Source organism: Phaseolus vulgaris, chromosome 3, assembly GCF_051622355.1.
Source record: "Phaseolus vulgaris cultivar YP4 chromosome 3, ASM5162235v1, whole genome shotgun sequence".
NCBI classification, from domain to species: Eukaryota; Viridiplantae; Streptophyta; class Magnoliopsida; order Fabales; family Fabaceae; genus Phaseolus; species Phaseolus vulgaris.
The window spans coordinates 32,414,221-32,436,868 of NC_143500.1; the positions used below are offsets into that span (position 1 = coordinate 32,414,221).

The window sequence follows — 22,648 nt, forward strand, 5'->3', positions numbered from 1 at the left end:
ATTAATATTTTGACAGTATCTTTTATTAATTTGAGATATTATATATAGTTGAACATATTAATTTATATATATTTATATGTATACAGTTTACATTTTAGTAATTAAAACTGAAAATTGAATGTTACATTTGGATTATTATTAGTAATATAAATTAAGTTTTTCGTATTAATCAAAAATAATTATATACATTAGTTTAAATGAAAAATATTAATATAGTAATGGAATTTAAGAATGTTAATAAATAAATTAATATAATACAAATTAAATAATATAATAAAAATTATTTTAATTAACTAAAATATCCTTTAAATTAATTAATATTTCATTTTTTTTTATATAAACGGTAAATTTTTATATACATATTTAAATTTTATATTTTATTTATTTATTTATTTGAATTCTGCACTTTTTTTTATTTATAATTGAAATTTTAAATTATTTTAATTAAATGAAATGTGCACAAAATTAATTATCATTTTTTTATATATTAGGGTAAATTTGTAATTGTACAATTTACACAATTAAAAATAATTCAAAATATTCTTACAACCATCATATCATTCACATATTTCAATAAATTTTTCTCACACGTCCACTCTAACATATCACTATCCAAATACATCAACTTTTAATTTTCTTCACACTTTTTTCACAAATATTCACATTTCCATTTCCCCACACCCTCTAATCCAAACAAAGCATATAAAAAGAGTTATTAAATAATAATTATGAGTGGGAAAGTATCTTTTATATTGATATTTCTTTTAGCATCTTAATATCTCCGTCCTTCTTCTTACATCTCCATAAGTGTAGGAAAAATCCAAAATTATCCAGTTGAAAATATTCTTTATAATTTAAAAATCTAGACCGTACAATTTTAACTTAAAATAAAATATAAATATATTTTTAAATTTTATAATATGGAATCCATAATATATTAATGAAACTGAAAATGTATTATAAAACCTACTATCCAAAATACATTTCTATTTCTAGATTCTGGAATGAAAATTAAGAAATATAAATACAATGTGAAATGCATCTTTTAATTACATAACCCAAAATTTTAATATATATAATCCATAATTTTCAAATTAGAGTAGTCTAAAATACATAATTCAAAATGTATTTCTACAAGATAGAACTCATGTTTTCAAGTTTCTAAATTTCACAATTAGAAAATCTAAAGCATTGATATTTCAAACCTTTCCAACACTCAGGCAAACATAAAATATAAAGATTTTTTTAGTAATTTTGCCTTATTTATATCACTGGATATGAAAATGAAAAAAATATTTTCAAAAAATAAAAAAAACTTCTGAAACCTAGCGTTTTCTGTATCCTTTGTCGATCACTTACTTCGCAACTGATCAGTTATAGACAATTTACATTTGCTCGTGAAGAATTGTGTAAGAAAAAAGAATAACACAATTAAATTATCAAATCACAAGCATCGATCAATTTAATTTTCAAAATTATAAAAAGATGATAATTTTAACTTGAGTTAAATATATTTTGGCCTCTTACAAATAATCAAAATTTTATCTGGGTCCTAATATTCTTAAATTTTTCCATGCCTAATAATTATTTTATTTTACTTTTGTTCAAAAACAGTTCACACAATGAAGTAAAATATTTTAGATAACATTTTAGAAATTTATGAACTAAACTAATCGATATCAATAATTCCATGGAGTAATTTGGGGTATTATTAGCGAGATAATCTACCAATGCATTTACTTACATATATGAACAATTCTTAATGACAATTAACAAAGAAAGATAACTACTACCAAATATCAGGACTGAAATTTATAGGAAGAGGTATCCATACAGCAGGAAAATGTTCAGATAAGAAGGGGACATGACATGGAAGGCATTGAATGACATAATTTTCTACAAGATAGAAAAGACAGATACGAGTCACTTCCTTTGACACAGACCTCTTATACGTTGCAGGACACGAACACATTCACAAAAAACTGAAAAATCAAGAGCTGAGAGACCTACACCTGCTTGAAGCCTGGAAGTAGAGTAAGAGCAAGGGTTCTGATAAATGACCAGGTCAAAACCACCAAATTTAGTGATTAGACCTTCAAGTTTTTTACTTGTCAGCTTTTGAATATCTTCAATCTGAACCAAAGACCCAGTTTGCCCAGATTGACGCCACCACCTCTCAAGAATCTTCCTTTTCTGTGCAGAAGTCTCAACTGAGACAACAGCTTTTATTTTAATATCAAGCCGGTGTAGGGCAATTTCTGCCCCACCAATACCACTAAAAAGTGACAACATTGTCAGTCCACAAGGGAAGATGGGCTTTAACACAGAAAGATGATACCCCAATGTGTCTGTCTGGAAGCAGTATTTCAGTGATTTAAGCCTTTCGGCCAAATTGTCCTCTGCAGCACGAGTGTGATTCAAAGGGTAGCCTAAAATGAGCTCCAACTGTTCAGGCTCTACAGGACCCAGTTTGAAGTTTCCAATCCACACAAGATTCAACCCACGACAATAACGAATAATGTCTTTCTGCAGTTCAGATGTGAGCACCCCACCCGCATCGGCTAGAATATTTCCTAGTCTATCACAAGTTTGAGCTACTCCACTGGTTTCACAATAGATGCTGCTCAACTGCTTCCTTGAATCCCAAGGTGGCCACCATTTCTTTGTCCGTGGCATTGCTTCTTCGATAGTCATAGGTGGCTTTGGAAGGATGTGGAACCTGTTTTCAACTGGGAGATTGTGTACATAACCTTCTATTCTGTCTAAAGCAGAAAAGGACTGAGAATTCACAAATTCAGGTTCAATACCATATAAAAACTGAGACATCTTTCCCCATGAGTCGTAGGATATATTTGAAACATTCCCAAATAAGAAAAATGGTGGCTTTGCTGCCACGCTACTAAGACCCCTGGATGGATTTGGTTTGGGACGTTTTGACAGTTCAGCAACAATGCTGTCAACCCTCTCTTCCACCAAACAAGGATCAAGACAAGAAATTGAATCATCATGTTCATACTTGGGCCTTTTACCTCTATCATTCTCCACAAAATTCAAATATTGGTCAGAAACATTGCTGGGAAATTCATCAATTCCTTTTTCTTCCTCCTTCACCCCAGTATCATTGTAAATTTCCTCCACATTGATGTGGCTTGATTGTGGAGGTTCGTGGCTAAAGTTCTCAGCTTTCACTTCTTCTGTACCACATAAATCCATATCTGGTTCATCTTTGATCCCCACAGAATAAGCAGGAGTAGTGGGAAACTACACAAGCAAGAACAAGAAATTTCACCACTCAGCAAAAACTTGACTGGTTTTTAGTACAAAAGAATAACTTGGCACAATACAATTTTATACGGAACATGCCAAACACGACCTTAACCTTTACTCCTTAGGTTTCTTAGCACAATTGTTCATTTTATGTTACGCCTAACTCAATTCTACAATAGTTTGTAAGATGAACATTGTCCTCACCATATGCTTTATTTTATCATTATCTTTAGTTGATGTAAGATTTTTCCAATACCAAATAAGATTTATTTATATATATATATATATATATATATATATATAAAAACATTTTCATTTATGAGAAATTTTGACATATTATAGTTAAGTTATAAATATCCTTCTGTGTTTCTGTTTCTTTTGGTACAATTTTTATTTTAGTTAGCACAAGAAAACATTTACCATGTTGACTCATTGTAAAAGAACATGAATACTATAGTGTTTAATTTTGATCATGCAATGTAGAAAATGTAGGCAAAGCTATTCAATAGTTATCCTTTAAATTTTCAAGCTCCTAAAATCCCAGAGGGGCTCACTTCGACATACAGACAGTGGACATACTTGTCACTTACCACAACTTCATTTACATGCATAAAGCGTAAACTAAAAAAAATGCAAATATGATTCTACGTAACAATGTTCATTATTGATAAAATAAAGAATATAATTATATATAAAAAAAACAAGCTGAATCACAAAAAATGATTGAACATATAATTTGAAATATAACAACTAAAAAGTCTAACCTTATATTCCATCACATAATCGATACCATTTTGTTCAGCAAAAATAAAGTTTGCAAGCTCTGAAATCGGTGCCTCGGAACCTGAACAACAGACAATTGCTAAGCTAAAGATGTAATACTAATAATAAGCAAACTGAAGTCAAGTCCTGATAAAAAAACATGTATGAAAAGGAATAGATATCATTTTCCAGAATCCAGTGTTATAAAAGCCAATGATACAAGTTCTATTCCATTGATGTTATCTCACAATTTGAAAGGCAACACCACTAATCTAATCTTACGGCTGCATACTTTAGAAAAGATCAGTTTTCACCTAATTTATCAATTGCCGATGATACTTCATTCTCAGAGAAGCCCATTTCAAACAATTGAAGTGTTTTTGCCATAATTCCAAAGAGTTTTTCATTGCTGACCTAAGATCCCAGAAGTAACAAAAATAAGATGCATAATACAGTCATAACAAGATAGATAAATCAAAATAATAAGCGGGAAGATTTCTATATGGGAGATACAAGTACAAGACAAAGAAAGAGGATAAAACTAATTTCAAAAGTAAAGTGTAACATAAGAAAAAGGGGAAAACTCATTAATACAAATGTATACTAAATCTATCAGACACATCCACATATCTGCCAAGGAGACACCTGAAAGTCACTAATTGAATCTCCCAAAAACCTCATCAATAGAAAATGTATAATTCCTCATAAAGCATTCACTGTAATTATTTTAAATAAACGTCATTCCTCGTGCCTTTTATTATCTTCACTTGATTGAAATGGCTCCTCTTGCATCTTTCAAGATGTTTCCTCTTCTTCTCCAAACTGTTTAAGGAAATCTTATCGCATTTTCTGGGATTGCTCTCAAAATCCATCTCCCTACAGTTATCTATACTTAAACTACTATGTATGTGTTCTACCCTTAAATTCACGAGTGTACTTTATAAGTTTTGGATGTATTTTAACTTTTTGGATTTTTCTGGGTTACCAACTATCAAACTCTTCAAATATTTCATGCTCTATGCAAAAAAGTTGTATTGAACCCTATAAAATTTTGTTGAACTAAACCATTGCTCCTAAATACATTTACACTGAATCATTGCTCTTTGTTTCCGTTTGCGCTATTATGTTGGGTTCATACCCTTCAGAGTAGGCTAAGCGTTATTCAAAAGCTATTTTGGGTAGTACCTATCTGTTCCAAGGATTATTTGTTTTTTACTCTTTCATGTATCACCCAGATTTGCTATATATAAATATTACTACCTAAGGGAGACTTTTCAAGCTATCAGATATATACTTTCTCTTTTTCTTTATTTTCTCAAGTCCCTCTAACACTACTAAAATTGTGGCCACTCATTATTCTCTGGAAATCTTAAATAATCTACTCAAAATGGATCAAGCTTCTACTCATTTCAAACTAAAAACCCCAGTTCACATGAGAGGAAAAGGCATGCACAGAAGAAATTAACTAACTAAATAAATAGTCTTTTAAGAAAGAATTTGTATTTTTTCGCTAGACGTAAATTATGACATAAGAATCACATCCAAGTCTTTAAGAAAAACAAGTAGAGGCTATAGTTATGTTCCCTTCAAAGGTCTTGCTTATTTTGTAGCATTGTCTTTTTTCTCTCATGAATTAAGTTCATAACAATGTAGCAACAAGGACCATAATATCTTGTCTACTAGATGATAAAGATGAGGATTAACTTAAAAACATGACTTGCATAGCACAGTATTTTATCTCCTAAAAGATCTCATTAAATGGGTAAAATATCAAAACCTCATCTCTCTCATAGGTGATATCTTCTGGTTCCTTTTTCAATTTTTTAGCAATCTGCAAAGCAAAGATGAAGTCCACCAGCTCAGGAATTGATGCTCCATGACCTACATAAAACATGTATCAAGAAATCTTCATTGTTGCAAGTAATACATAAACTTGCTCAAATCCTTGCAAGATATGAACTTTTATCTGCATAAGTATACATATTATTCCAAGAAGTTAATTAGATATTGACAATCACTTCACTGTAAAAAACCTATATAGAAAAAGTATAGAAGTATGCATATTTTAAAGCTCGCTCAAATTATTCATAGTTAGTATTGTTTTCATTTCTGTCAAGAGACCAATGTTGGTCTACCTAAAATCTTAATTATAGAATATTCACAGGTCTAGTCTAAACACTTCAATACATGCTCAACAATAGCCTTTTATTCATTTACATAGTAAGTTATACTACTGACATCAAGTCCAAGCAAGCACGCAAGAATTAATAACTCAAGCAAGGGAAAGGCTTGCATAACCATTTTTACAAGTGGTCAATGCTGCACCCTTTTTAACCGCCATCAAATGTATCTTCTCTTTACTATTATTATACATACTCTCTCCACACAGGATTACTTTTCCCAACTCCTCTAGGTCTAAAAGCCCCTTCCGTCTTTTCTAATGGCTCACCACTACAAATCCTCATCTAAGTATGTTTCCTAGAGCCCTCCACAAATCTTAATGGGATAAGTTTAGGTCCATTCTAGAGGTGCTATCTTTAATTCTTTTGGCTCAAACTTCTCTGCCACTGTCACATAATTTTTTGACCTCTACTGCTGCCACTGACATTTTTGGTGATAGAAAATCACAAGTTTTCTTACAATGGTTATGGACTCGTATCAAGAAGGGAGAAGGAGAAGAATAAAGAAGGGGCATAATGCTATCCAAAGGGTGCATGATATATTGTTTAGGACCAAATGTTCTTGATGGTTGTTGGAGATCTCACATCAACTAAAGATATGACCAAATTATAATATATAAGTAGGTGAAACCTCACCTTACAAATCAATTTTGTAGGGTTGAATTAGGCTTAAAGTCCACTATCTAATATGATATTAGAACTTATTAGTGTCTATCCTAGTGAGGTTTGGTATGCCTATTATACATCCCATTATTGGCCGCCCTTTATTCTCACTCTCGATTTTCTCAACGTGAGGGATGAGTTGGAGATCCCATGTTGACTAGAGATATGACCAAATTATAATATATAAATGTGTGCAAACCCCACCTTACAAGCCGGTTTTGTAGGATTGAATTAGACTTAAAGTTCACTTTTTTAACAATGGTGATCAAGAATGGTGGACCACATGGTGGTCCATGCTAGCATTTTGCCTCAAGCAAACATATCTATTGAAGTGATGCACTACTTCCTTGGCTACTCAAGACCTATAGAATACCTTTCTATGTCAATTATGACGAGAAGAATATGGGAACCGTGCAAATGAATAAGTACATTCTCATACCAAGCTTGCGGATTGCAAATTCAACTTCCTCCATACAGAAGTTCATCATCAATAAGGAACCTCTTTTATCATCAATGTCTCTGTTAAGTTCATCAAGCTCCTACAAGAAAGATTTTGTTGATAATTAAATTGAATTAGCCAAAACCTATGTCATAATGAGAACCATGTAGAAAGAAAATATTGCTACAAGACACAACAAAGAGACTAAATTGTCAAGGTCAACAAGGGCTAGCTGAAATACATCATGATGCACATTTAAGTTAATCCAAGAAAGAAAAAGTAAATGCATCACCTCCTAGTAGTAAAAGGGAATCAGTGACCACAACTTTAGATAATGCACATGATGCAACAAACAGGTGCAAACCACTATTATCAAAGTCCTACGGATTACAATCCAATCCATTTCTCAGTTCCGAAAACATAGATTGACAACAAATAATTTTTTATGCTACATCACACTATGAATCAGTTGAATCATATGATTCTGCCCACAACTGGGTCAGACATGAAAGTGGATCAGGTTGTGCGACCTGGTTCTGGAAACCCTAAAAAGTGAGGCTTTGTCAAGGCCCTTTGAGTGGGCCCAACCACCGGTAAAAGGACCTGTTACCTTTACACTATCTTGGCTAAGAAAGTGAGATCTCTAGTTTGATAGTCCTGATTTGTCTTTCCTTCATTTACCCAGCTTTGACTTACTTTGCTAAGCTAGGATTTACATTCTCAGTTAGGCAGGATGGTGCCCTTGGTAACTACCGGAAACTGCTGTGAATATTTTCTTTTTTTTTTAATTGTACAAAAAGAAAAGGAAATAGCTGATCTTTCCCCTTGAATATGACACATTTTTAAGAAAGGCTACTTTTGTTTAATCCATTCTCTGCCTCCCCAAATACACTGGTGATACACATGCTTGCTACCCATACTCTCCTACCATGCTGGTTGAAATCATTATATGTAAGGTGAATGCAACAAACTGGTGACTAAAACTTTAGATGATGCACACAGTATATGCAACAGACAGGTGCCACAACATTTCAAAAACATTATACAAGCAATTTTAAAGGTTGACAATAGGATACATGAATATTTGAAAATAAAAATATCTCTTTGAAATTTGAGATGAAGTCGACATATGAATATACCTGAACATTAAAAAGATTAAACCAACATATAGTTGCAGATTACAGCTACCACAAACATGTGACATTAATAGATCAGAACTAGCTGATAAAAAATAAAAGCCTTGTTCCACTAGTTGAGTACAGCAACATAAATCACACCACACCATTTGGCTCATTTGAAATATTCAAGTTCAAAAACTAAACTACTCCTACCACGACTTATTAAGATAATAGAAATAATACACCAGTTTCTCTTTTCTCTAAAATGACTAAATTTTGTAATAAACCAATTGATGATTTCTCAGGAATAAGAAACAGGTACCTCTTTTGCTAGGTTGACATTGGAAATCTCTGGAGGATCCTTATCATCAAATAAGCTATCCAGAGAATCAGAAGACAGTGAATTTGATTTTCGAAGAGCCTGTGTAAATTACAAAGCAAATCGAAAAAACAGTTAAAAGTTTTACATAAACCATTACAGAGTTAAAAAGTGAACACATTTCAAGCTAACTAGATTTTTCAAATAATAAAACAGAAATAGCAAGACAAAATCTTATTCTAGGGTGAGTCCTGGCTCATAAAAGCACCTTGACATTTACAACAATATTAGTTACAGTCTAGTTCACTTGAATGCTGATGAACGCCTTAAAATATATTTAAACAATTGCATTCAGTGAGGCCTATAATAAATTCCCCCACATGCAAAAATTTGCATAAGTGAAATACAGCTTGGCAGGCAGGCACTATCGAAAGAAGCAAATTGCACAATTAGGAATTAGCACACAATTCTTCAAGGACCTCTTGCTTGGCACACTGATTTCCAGATTCATATAGCAATCAGTGCTATTAAATTGCCATAGTGATTGATTATGGTGCCACATTTTGGGGAAAACAACATACAAAAAGCATTGGGTGTTGCAGTTTTAAAAATGCTGTCACCAAACCAATGTCATTGTAGCAGTCTAGTGACAGTATGAATGAAATTGCAGATGAACATAGGAGATTCCCTCCTCTTTGGTTTGGCCCAACTCTCTCTTTTCATCTCCAACAAGTTTACATCCTTCTTCTCCATCTCCAACACCCTCTCTCCTTTATTCATCCAAGAAACTCCTCGTTTGTCATATCACTCCTCACACTAGAATTGGACCTCTCAAGCATGAAATTTGCAGGAATAGACATCAACAAGTGGTCCAATAACAGCCCGTTAACAAATGATAAAATAGGTCCAACAATAATCACTTGGATAGGTTTTGGTATCAAAATGAAATCAGAGGAAAAGATATAATGAACAGTGTTCTCAGATTTATTCATGCTGTAAAAGGGGTACACAAACATATAGATACAAGATAAAGCTGGAGAAAAGGAAATTTTAAGCTAAATCTAAATTAATATATAGAAAAGATTAAGCTATTATCCTATACAGAAAATATCCTAAAAAAAATAGGCTATTATTAAAATAATACAAAAATATTTCCTAAATCTGGAACCTAAAAAAATCAGAGCCATATCTCAACAAATGTCTTCAAGACTCATAGTGGTCACTATGAATGGTTGGTTATGCCATTTTAACCACAATATTCCTGCTTCTTCTCAAGGAGCTATGAACAACAACCTTTTCAAAACTCATCTTAGAAGACTTTTTAATCTTCTTTGATGATGTCTTGTTTTGTATCCATTGAAGATCATGTGAAGAATTTGAGGGCAGTGTTCTCGTCTTGAAGAGAAAATAATTATATTGTAGGAAAAAAAAGTGCACATTTGCAGTTAACAATGTGGAGTAATAGGCACATTATTAATGCATTTGCAACAAATTATATATATTTTTATTATTAATGCATTTCAATTATTTATAAACAATATATGTATAGATGTACACAGCACCACAACATTTTTAAAATTTAATTCTTTAGCACAAACAGTGCTGGAAAAGAAGAAAGTATATCGAGACTCCAGAGAGGGTGAATAAAGCTAGGAGAAACATGGAAAAGGCGAGATATGAACTAAAACTTCAAGGAAAAAAAGAATCAAATTTTGTCATCATTCAATAACTTCAAATATTTAATAGTTCTCTCTAACAAAACAATTCAAATGATACAAGAAGAAATATGTTGCATTGAACACCTTCACATCCAAAATTCTAACTGCAGGAGCCTAAAAGACCATTGGTATTACTTAAAAGTAAGTCATAGGGATAAATAAATTAATCATCTAAAGAAATGTCTAAAATTGTGGTGGAGAATAGACACCTAGTTACCTCTTTCGAGTGACCATAAGGATAGATATTTGGGGCACTTGTACCACTGGTTGCATTGTGAAAACCACCAAAAGAATCACAAGAGTCACAATTGGATTTATGAGCCTAATCAATTGGAAATAATAGTCACTGATCAGGATATTAAGTCCAGAGTTTAGAAAGCATATTGGCAGCAGTATCAACATATGAAGAGAGCAAACACAGCTGCTGAGTATCATTACAAGTTTCTAATCATTAAAAAAATTATAGAAAGAATATCCTTTCTATTCTGTTCTTTCCTGTTCCCCTCTTTCTTTCTCTTTCCCTACTAAATTCTATATCAGAATCAATAACACATCATATTGGAGTAAATGTTCATTTTGATCCTCTAAAGATATACTCACAATAAGTGGTACCAACTTGGTCCTTTGATGACAATAATGCCGTTGCTTTCATCCTTGTAAGGACCAATTTAATAGCACTTTTAAGGGTCAATCCAATGGCATCAGTTGATATTGAAGAACTATTTCATAAACTTGCAAAGAAGCACTAATATGACAATACCTATCTTGAAAGAAAAGTAGGAAACAATATACTACTAACTGATACAGAAAATAGAATACAAAGTTCCCTCAAATAGAAGAGATAGGACATAACAAAGTAGTTAGTTATCTGCATCCCTAAAGTAAGAAATGACATTTATCGCTATTTACAAATGGATATTTGTTATGTATTTAAATTGCTAGCATACCATTGCACTAGACACTTGATAACATGACATAATTTAAGTCTCAGTGCACAAGGTTCATATGATTCTGTGGGTCTAGCAAAATTATTTCCGCACTAGAATTCATGACTACATATGCAAGCAATATGTAAATCAAGGACCAGGCTTATAAAATGATAATTTGAATCTTCATGTATATGCATATTTGTCTGTACAAATAAACTTTTCTCATCTCAATGAACATGCACATCATTAAGATATTGTCATTATTTATAAATTTAAAAGGTAAACAAAGAAAATTTCCAAATCTTAAACCCAAAAACACACTAACATATTTTTTGTCTACTTACAGAACATCTTAAGAGGGCCTCTAATAAAGTTTCAGAATTTTCTTCACCTGCAAATTTTAAAGAAAATCAATCAGACCAATAATACTTCAAGCAGCAGAGTGAAATATCTCAGAAATTTATCAAATGTGTCATGCATCTGGTGCATGACATAAGTATGTGGATCCGACAAAATGTACCATTCTCCTCAATCACTTTATCAACAAGGCATGGTAGGAATCCCATTCCAATAAAGAATGCTCGCAGTTCGCCTCCAGACGAGCTAGCACCATTGTCCTCCTGGTAATTATGAAGGAAGAAGTTAAACATATGAAAATTATGAAGAAAAAAATGTTAAACATATGGAAATTATGAACAAAAAAAATGTTAAACATAAGAAAACAAAAAAAAATGAGAAATCAATTAAGACCACTATTTTTATATATGTTTTATGCTATTAAACAGACACAGTGAACAAATGGAGTTCGTCATGTTACAACGTATGTAGAGAGTTGTAAATGAAGAAAATTCAGAAAACTGGCACAATAGGGTTACGGCAAACAAACAAAATCAGTAAAGACTTTTGAATCATTAATAATTTCACATATAAGAATTGGGTTATCCTTTTCATACACAGGACTAAGATGTAGATACATTTTTTCATTTCAATATTGGAATTTGGCTACCACAGTTAGTTCCTCGTTAAATAGTGCACTGCAGCACTGCTATAGTCACATTGAGAATGGAGAAACCATGTTTACTACTTGGGCTGTTGTAGAAGAGAAGTTTGGTATTGTGGCTGCCATGGGCTGAATAGCAGCTGTAGCCAAAGGGATAACAGCACCATGTGTTGATTCGAAAACAAAATTCAAACATAGGTGTCAGGGCCTTTTTGAATTTCAATTTTCAGAAAGAAACTGCGGCTGTAATAATAGTGAAAATGATAAAGAAAAAGACTTTGATTTAGAAGAGGATAATTAATGATTAATATTTCTTACTTAGGGAAACTTGTATTTGACTTTTTTCCAGTTCTTACTTGTATGTTTTGTTAAGACACCAAAGACTTTTTGTTGTTAATTATGAATGTCATGAATTTTGGGTCATTTTAATCATTTTTGAAAATCTATCTATAATTATAGGATAGATTTTATGAAAAATTTCAGAATAGAAGCTACCCTACTATATGCTATAAGCTGTAGAACTTTTTGGGTCAGCTTCTGCGTACTGGAATTTAAAACACTCTGATTAACATCCAGAGAATGGGTAAATAACTAAGGGCATAATCATAGTGCAAGATGTGTATTGTGTTTATATTGAGACATCAACAGCATACCCCAACATCCCCTGAAAATGTAGTATAAGGTGGCAACTCATAATCCAAATCCTCAGCTTTTGGAACCATAACGGTTTTTCCTTCTCTTGTATTTGAATTCCCCGCCATTTTGCCTGCATGCTTAAGAACAGTGTGTGAGTGTGGTTGCATCAATACAATGCCTATTTCAACTTTCTAGTGTAATGACATGCCTGATTATACTGAAGTAAAACATCTATAAACCATGGTTTGAAACTCATCACACCGCAATTGGGCTATTTTTTGTAAACATCACAAAAAACCGCAACACCCCAACAATGCAGGTAAAACAGCCACATCGGACTGCATCAGACCGCAATAGGCCGCAATATTGGTTTGTAGCCTTTACAAAATTACTGTCATTCTTCCTCTTTCTTCATTACGTAGATTTTGAAGGGTTGGAAAAATGATAATGAGTTATTAATGAGGGAAATGTGGAATTTGGGAGGGAAAACATGCAGAATAGTTAAACAGTCATGATCAAATATTTTTGGTTCAAACATTAAACAAATTGACGCCGCAACGGCCACAATGCCTACAACTGCATTCACGACCACAGTTTCAAAACATGATATAAACAACTCTTGGTTTTTATGGCGGAATTGATAACATGCAAAGGCATAATCATAACAACAGTAACAGTCAAATATATAAAGAGGGAGCAACTATAATTAACCACTTACAGTCATGTAACATTAGTGGCGGGGGAACTATTTTTTACAAATTTTAATCAATTATTTAGAAGCAACTAGCGCAACAATATAGCACCATCAGTATATTTCCTAGCTAACCTGCTAAAACATACTTGGCCCTATTTTAATTCTTATTTTAGGCTAATTCCTAGCTTAATCGGATAACAGTAATAGAAAACATGTCGAGAAAAAACAGTTCTTGAAATTCAAGAATTTCATACAGGCAGAATTGGTTTCAAATTGCAATCAGAGGTCGTAGTTGCTGAACCGGACCGAACCGGTTCAGGCTCATGCAGGAACTGAAATTGGCGAAAACAGCAAAAAGGAAGAAGTTGTGAGAGGGAGAAACGGAAATGCAGGAGGCGAATGATGAATACCTAATCAGAGAGAGTACCGGCGCGTGGTACACACTCGCTCTACAGCCGCGTGAACCACGATTGAGATTCCCCTAGACAGAGAAGAGAAGAAAATAGTAGTAATTGAGATTTCACGGTGACAGTAAAAGTGAAGTGATTATATATAAGCACAACAGGAACACATGTCTTAGGGGATTGGTGGGTCTCACTCATGCCATCTCAACTGAGTCGATCACACATATTTTCCCTTTTTGTCTGTGTTCGATCACACGTACTCCTTTGTTTCACAGTTGGTTCTTTTTTGGGGGTTAAAACGTCCACATAGGACATGCAAACCTTGAGAAACAGAGGTGAACTAATTGATCATTTATGATAGATAGTGATTATGTATTAATAGATTTTTAATAAATAAAAACTTCACAATAATTATCTCAATCCTTTATATTAATTTTAATAATTAAAAATATTTTACATAACTATATACATTTATTTCTTTAACATTCTTCTTCAAAAGAGATTGAATAATAAGAAAATATGTAATTGGGTTGACAAAACGTGTTACTTATATCTGACCCGACTTGCTGCTAATCCACTAAAATTAGGGTGGATGGTTGATTTGTTTAGATAATGCAGGTTGAAATTAGTAATTTTTTTGTTAAAGAAGGGTTGGTGGATAGTAAACCATCTTTCAATTTTTTATAATTTTTTTTAATATATTTATTTAGTTGTAATAATTGATATATTTTTTTAATAATAAAAAATGCAAAGAAACGTTGTAAAATTGAACAAACTTTAATATTATAATAAAGAACATTTAATATCTAACAAAGAAAATAAATATCAATAATACTCTAATGAATAACATGATATATAAATAAAGAGAGAGAAAAAAAAGGTATAAAATCATTACGCCTCCAGAGTAGATTAATAAGAGTAATAAGTAATAAAACACTAGGGAATACACTCTTAATCATGATCCAAAACCTTAATTTGACTTAATAACAAAAGACTCATGATAATTATATAAATAGGCACAGATTCCAAGGATCAGGTAGGTCATCTTTCAGTACTAATAGCACCAAATGTTGAACATCGAAATCTCATTTAAACGTCAGAGTGCCTTTTGCAGGTATCATGGAAATGAGACAAGACTGAGTGATCAACCCCGTTCGAGACAATCGTTTTCTTGGTTTCAATCCTGTTCGAGAACATTATTGTCCTAACTCTTCTATTTCTTTTTAGATGAAGTGACAACATAGTAGATTGTTGGCCCCTCCTTTGATATAATAGTTTAAAATCTTATTCATGGTGTGTCTAATGGAATTATCCATGTCATTTACCTGAATTTAAAGGGGAAAGTGTTGTTTCAATATGGTTTTATTATTAGAGAAACAAATAAGATTTACAATTATGAAAAAAATCAACTTCCTTTCTAAACTTTGAAAGATTGAAATAGGTTTGAAATCATGATCTATTAATTAGGATTGTTTTATAGTTAGATTTGATATAAAAGCACACACAAAAATCATGTTAAAAACTTCATAGATGTTATTTTACCATTATCTTGTCATAAGCAAATTGAACCTTGTGTTTAACTAGTGAGAAATAAAAGTGGATTGGATAAAGACTTGGGTGCATTTTTTTCTATCACAAGATAATTTATTATGACAAGACTTATCTTATTGTTTTAGGTTTTTAGATATCAATGCTCTAAAAGGCAATAGGTGAAAAATGTGCGAAACTATACGAGGAGATTGTCATAATAATCATGTGGATAGACACTAGTAAAAGAAAGAGTGACACAACACTATATTATTTCTTCAAAATATGAGTATCATGACCATGTTATTTATGATTGACCAACATTAACCTCTACACAACTTGAGCAAACATTGTCATAATCAACTTGAGAATATGGCTATTGTGAATAAAATTAGAACTTGCAATTAAAAGTGAATGAATTCAAATTTAATATGAGATAAAGACTAGATGATAATGTGTGAAAAAAGAGAAATCTCTATTATTGGTATGAATGAAAAAAAAAAGAGAAAAATAAAATAAAATTATAAATGTCAAAAGAGATTGAGTAAGTGAACATGTTCTCGCCAAATACTATTTTAAGAAGAAATCAAAAAAGTCCTATACAAGACCATTTATAAGAAAGACTTTCACTAGTTTTATGATTAAAGAAAATGAACTTTTGGTTCAGGAGAGAATCCTATTATTTGTTCTTCCATAATTATTTTTAAGAGTTAAATATATTTTTCATCAATGTATTCTCACACGAAATTGGTTTTTATTTTTAATTTAAATTTTAAACTTCTTAGGTAAGAAAACTATTAGAATAAGTCATTGTCAGTTGCTTTTACATGGTAAACGAATTTTCGATATAGATTAAGATGTTAAAACATTTTAGCATTGACAAAAACATTATAATATTATAATTCAGTTCACACTAAAAATTTCATTTGTTATGTAATAAAACACGGATAAAAACTCATTCTAATAATTTTCTTATTACAAATATCTAGGAAGTATACGAACAAAAATCATTACAATACAAGAACAAAATATATATTTAACACTTTTTATTTTAAATATTTGTTTGCACTTTTGATTTTATAACAATCATAATAATATAGGTGCTTGACATTGGTTAATTTATTTTTTTAAAGTTTTTTTAGGCTAGTAGAGTTTAAAAGCTTTATAAATTTAACAATTTAAAATACTAAATTGAGTTTTAATATTGTCATGCATGACTACCAATATAATTCTATCTAAATAAAAAAATAATTAAATATCAACTAATTTAAAAATATAGAAAGTAAATAGGTAATCGTTATATTAATTAAATTTAATAATATTTTATAAATTAAAAATTATTGATATTTAAATTAATTTTTATTATTAATAAAAATTTATAAAATAATTTTTAAATTACCATCTAACGTTAACTATAAAAGTTTTAACTACTAAATACTTTAAATTTAAATTATTCTTTAATTAAATTAATAATTAACTTAAAATTTAAAGTGATTATAGTATCTAATATTATATATTAATTAATAAATTAATTTATAAATTTTTACTAATAATATAAATTATTTTAGATACTAGTAATTTTTAAATTTATAAAATAATATGTAACTTAGTCAATTTAACAATTAGTTATTTTTATCTCTAAATTAGTTAATATTTAATGATTTTTTAATATAAAAAGTTATATAATTTGAAAAAATATTTTATTTAAAGTTTTTTTTTATTGTAAAAGTTCTGGATTGAAAAAGTTCTAAAGTTATATCCAAAATATATATTTCCACTTAAAGGTAGTCCTTTATATATACCTTATATTGTTTTGATGAGGAAATGTAATTCAGAAGGTATTATTTTATTAGACATCCTATATTGTTTTGATGAGGTAGTGTACGTATCTTGTTCCATCTTGATTCAGAAGAAGTTCTATTAACAATTTTTTGGAATTGTTGGAAACGATTTTCATAACAAAAATTCTAAAATATATTTTTGAAAACTTATATAATACGTTCTGAAATGTATTTTTCATAATAACTTCTAGTTTTCAAGAATTAGGATGAATTAGATAAAATATTTGGCCATTTTGACGTAACACAGATCTTTTCCCCCCACCTAGTGTTTTTGGCTAATTGTGCAATTTAAAATTTATTCTTTAAGATCTAGATATTATATTTGATATTTCAAAATATATAATTCGTAGCACGCCTTAACTTAAATTATTATTTGAATTACTCATTTTGAAAAACTTCTAAATTATGCAATAAAAAAAATCAAATCAACATGTAGCAGTTCCATAATTATTAAAAAAAAACAAATTCAATCATTTTAAAATCAATAAAGATACTGGGTTACATGAAGCAAAAGCCAAAAAAATTCATGGATGGAAGAATCTACTCTTCAACACATCAAAACACTTTGAACATTTATTTTCATGTCTTTGAATTTGTTCAACTACCACTACAGAACTTCAATAAATAAAAAACTGTATTGTTCATGTTCGACTGGATCTTAACGTCAAATTCTTTTATTTATATATTAATGATTGCTGATAAAAATTTGTGAAAGGTTTAGAAGTCATATCTTTATTTAATAAATTATATATATATATATATATATATATATATATAGTTTGCATGAGTCAAGAATGTGTTTTCAATGTTCTAGTTGTCCTACTCTCTTTTTTTTATCCCAATTAGAATAAGTTATGTAAAAGGTTTCTTGACCATCAAATAAATATTCAGTTGAAGTATGTTATTGAAAACATAAATTTTACAAGAATAATGACAATTTATTTATAAAAAGAATAATGACAATTTATTTATAAATGTGGGTATGTATTGTTTAAGTTATCTTGAATTAACATATGTTAATCTTGATTTAGGACAATACACACTAATTAATGTATTTTAATTAATTTTAATCATATTTTATTTACATATTGTTTTAGGTTTTTGACATGTAATTGGTGAGACATTTTGAGATCATTTGGACTTATTCCTTCTAGTGTGGTTTGTCGAGATTGCGTCGATCAAAACATGATCCCGGTCAGGTCAATAGTGTCAAAAATTAATGATCTTAGTCATGTGTAGTACATTATCCCCAACTTTAATAGACTTAGCTTTAAGAGTTTTAAATGTGTTATGAAAAACAACTTTTGTATATTTATTAGTTGAATAGTTTGGCCAAGCAAGATGATCCCGGTCATTTCCTTGGCAGTAGAAGGAAGACTACCTTCGAATTGGGATTTTGGATATTCAAAGCAACTTTTTGAATATCTTCATGAAAAGCCTCAATGACTCTCTCTTCTCTTATTGGATGTTGATGAAGGTGATTGATGTTAGTGTGGTATCGAATATTAATTATTTTTAGAGGTTATCATAGACCTTGACTAACTATGATATCATACGGGATCTTGAGTCAAATAAAATGAAAAATTTAAATTGTCATGGACAAAATATAATTTCAATCTAAGGACTCCACAACAACTTTAAAAATTTTACTTTTAAAACTTTTATAGGATGAGGTATAGCGGACAAACAAACATGACCCACCTAACCCACAAAGGATACCTAACTGATCGGAATGGTAAATTGAACATTATAATAATGGAGAAAAACTTGAATAAAGGGATGTAAATTGAATATCTAGCATTGATAAATTGAATATTATAATAATGAAAAAAAAACTTGAAAAAATGGATGTGAATTGAACATCTAGCATACCATCAAAAGCTTGCAGCGATCGTGAATTTGAATGTAACTACATAAAGGAGACATTGAGGTTGTGTAAAACAACCATGGTAAACTTATAAAAAGAAAGACATACATAAATGTCTAAGAATAAACATATATATTATGTATATAAAAAAACTTGGACGACACCCCTTCCTAATTATGATACATATTGTTAATGACAACACATCTTTTAAGAGAAACTATGCCAACTTTAGCACTCCGTCTGAATATAAATACACTTATGGCACATGAGTCTATCATTGAAGACCATCAATACTTTGAAAAATATTGGATGACTTGTATATTTCTCCACTCATAGCCTAATCAAAGAGGAATATCACTATCAACTTGCTCAACAACAAGATTCTCAGCTCAACCGATACCATTTGCCTGACATTCTCTTATCTTAAAACCTTTAGGACGAGGTATAGCGGACAAACAAACATGACCCACCTAACCCACGAAGGATACCCAACCGATCAGAATGGTAAATTGAACATTATAATAATTGAGAAACACTTGAAAAAAAGAATGTAAATTGAATATCTAGTATTGGTAAATTGAACATTATAATAATGGAGAAAAACTTGAAAAAAAGGATGTAAAATTGAACATACCAATCAAAAAGCTTGCAGCGATCGTGAATTTGAATGTAACTACACAAAGGAGACATTGAAGTTATGTAAAACAACTATGGTAAACTCATAAGAAGGAAGATGTACATGAATGTCTAAAAATAAACATATAATTATGTATATAGAAAAAACTCGGATGATGCTCCTTCCTGACTATGACAAATATTGTCAATGACAACACATCACTCAAGAGAAACTATGCCAACTTTGACACTCCTTCTAATCATAAATACACTCATGGCACATGACTCTATCAATGAAGACCATCAATACTTTGAAAAATATTAGATGACTTGTATATTTGTCCACTTATAGCCTAATCAAAGAGGAAGATCACTATCGACCTGCTCGACAATAAGATTCCAGCTCAATCGAAACCATTTATCCAACATTCTCTTATCTTAAAAGTCACTCGTCCCCACAACAGTGGCCATAATTCTCTTAAGAACACTAACCTTGGTTAATAAAAAAACAAATATATTTTTATCTATAAAAGTTGAAGCACAAGAACTAAATCAACACACATCGTCGTCTTCCAATCATCATCCTTTAACCGACACATCTCATTATCATCAAAATCATATCGAACACGAATCACAAAACAAGACACATAAAATCTAATCACATTCATCATTTTTATTTTTTAACGTAAAACCTCAAAATTTAGAAGATGATATTTTTAATGATCAAATGAGTAACTAAATATTTAATTTGTCAATTTATTTTATTATTATAATTTATCATCGATAACTTTAAAAAAATTTACAGATTTGGATAATTTTTTTTCTTTTACAGACATCGGTAAATTGTAAAAATAGATACGTTGTGCTTTCAAAGACAATTTTCAATTGAAGTGCACAAATTTTTATTTTTTAAAAGTTGTGCTTGATTTTTCTAATTTCTTTTGTTTTACAATTTTATTATTTTATTGTTAAATACTTGTTTAAACTAATAATAAGTTAATTAATTACTTAAATTAATTAATATTTATTTAAATAATAATAATAAATTATCTAAATTATATTGAATTATAAATAATTAAATACATAATTTCCAAAATAAATAAATTAATTACTAAAACATACTAAATATTTATTTAAATTATAATAATGAACTATCTAAATTATGTTAATTAAATATACAATTTTAAAAATAAAAAAGTTCAACATACATTTGTTTCAGTTTAATTTATATATCATTATTATATAACATTTTATTTTTTTTCTTATTATAAAAATTTAATTATTTGTGTTACCCGGTTAGGTGAGTGGGTATAATATAACCCTTGAAAAGAGAGATATTTTCGGGGAAGAGGGTTGTGATCTAAGTTTGTGAAATATAGGAGAATGAGGTAAGGAATGAAAGAGGGAACGTGCAAAGAGAGGAAGTGAGAATCTCATAAAGAAAGAGTAGGAGAAAGGGAATCAGAATTGAAGAGTAGGAGAAAGACTAGAAAAATCATGAATTCTCAAAGAAAAAAAGGATAACCCGACCAGAACATTATTATTATTTAATCAATTTATTGACACAAATTTACAAATAATTAAATAAAAAGTACAAAAATTAATTAATTACTTAAACAAAATAAATATTTATTTAATAACAATAATATTTTTTTATAATAAAAAATAAAATGTCATTGAATATATAATAATGATATATAAATTATACTTAAGAAATTAATCTTGAATTTTTTTATATTATTTATTTTTAAAATTGTAAATTTAATTTATAATTAAATATAATTTAGATAGTTTATTATTATAATTTAAATAAATATTTATCAAGTTTATATAATTTATTTATTTATTTTTGAAATTGTATATTTAATTATTTATAATTAAATATAATTTAGATAATTTATTATAAAGTAAATTTTTTTTAATTAATTTAAGTAATAAATTAATTTATTATTGTAATTTAAACAAATATTTAACAATAAAATTTAAAAATAAAAAAAAAATTTAAAAAATCAGAAATCGTGTTTCTAAATAGGATTTCAATTAAAAATAATCAAAAAAATCAAAAGTTTTGCTTGGAACCACTGTAAATTTTCCATAACTTTACCAGTAAAGTTCGGCAGGCTTCTCCACATGTTTTTTCCTGCACTTCCACATATTTCTAGACATTCCATATAAAATGTAAAAATAATATTCAGATTTCATAATTCAAAAAAATATTTTCAAATTAAAAAGTATTCTCCACATTTACATAATTCAGAAATAATTTAATATATATATATATATTCCAAAAATAATTTAAAATATATATATTTTAAATTACATAATAAAAAATAATTTAAAAAAAATATATTCCAAGTTACATAATTCAAAAAGAATTCAAAAATATATTTTCCAATCTGAAAATATCTTTCAAGTATAATCCAAAATATAAACTACATTTTAAGTAAAAAAAAATTAAAATATTTATGAAATTGCAGGAAGAAGCAGTTTTATTTTATCCACATAGTGAAAGAAAATACAAAATACACTCAATCCTCCTAAAAAATCAAACAGACCCGTATAGGATAGAATTGGGAATTTGTGTTAGTAAAGGTATAGCATTGAATCTAGTCTCAAAAGCTGCAGGGTTAAAAAATTAGAAACATTAATGTATCAATAACACAATAATG

At 29.7% G+C, this 22,648-nt stretch overlaps 1 protein-coding gene across 6 annotated transcripts; it reads right to left on the reverse strand.

The window, feature by feature from the left end:
- Nucleotides 1-1,691: 1,691 nt before the first annotated feature.
- DRM3 (S-adenosyl-L-methionine-dependent methyltransferases superfamily protein) lies at nucleotides 1,692-14,401 on the reverse strand. Of its 6 annotated transcripts, none has more exons than XM_068607489.2 (12): nucleotides 14,324-14,401; nucleotides 14,136-14,206; nucleotides 13,049-13,168; nucleotides 11,916-12,015; nucleotides 11,740-11,786; nucleotides 10,684-10,788; nucleotides 8,752-8,850; nucleotides 7,312-7,411; nucleotides 5,807-5,910; nucleotides 4,344-4,443; nucleotides 4,032-4,111; nucleotides 1,692-3,261 (listed from the first exon to the last, which is right to left on the reverse strand). In XM_068607489.2, exons 3-12 carry the CDS (start codon nucleotides 13,154-13,156, stop codon nucleotides 1,924-1,926), a joined length of 2,181 nt encoding a protein of 726 aa, XP_068463590.1. In that variant the 5' UTR covers nucleotides 13,157-13,168; nucleotides 14,136-14,206; nucleotides 14,324-14,401; the 3' UTR covers nucleotides 1,692-1,923. The 6 variants fall into 6 exon arrangements, with proteins under 6 accessions (XP_068463590.1, XP_068463588.1, XP_068463587.1 ...); XM_068607487.2 differs by having other exon boundaries at nucleotides 13,049-13,161; nucleotides 14,324-14,396; XM_068607486.2 differs by lacking the exon at nucleotides 14,324-14,401 and having other exon boundaries at nucleotides 13,049-13,161; nucleotides 14,136-14,273.
- Nucleotides 14,402-22,648: the final 8,247 nt, after the last annotated feature.

Coding starts and splice junctions, on each gene's coding strand:
- DRM3 (XM_068607489.2), bottom strand. CDS start 13,156: ATGGCGGGGAATTCAAATACAAGAGAAGGAAAAACCGTTATGGTTCCA. Junction 12,016..13,048: donor CATTTTCAGGGGATGTTGGG/GTATGCTGTTGA, acceptor CATAATTACCAG/GAGGACAATGGTGCTAGCTC. Junction 4,112..4,343: donor ATCGGCAATTGATAAATTAG/GTGAAAACTGAT, acceptor TCTGTTGTTCAG/GTTCCGAGGCACCGATTTCA.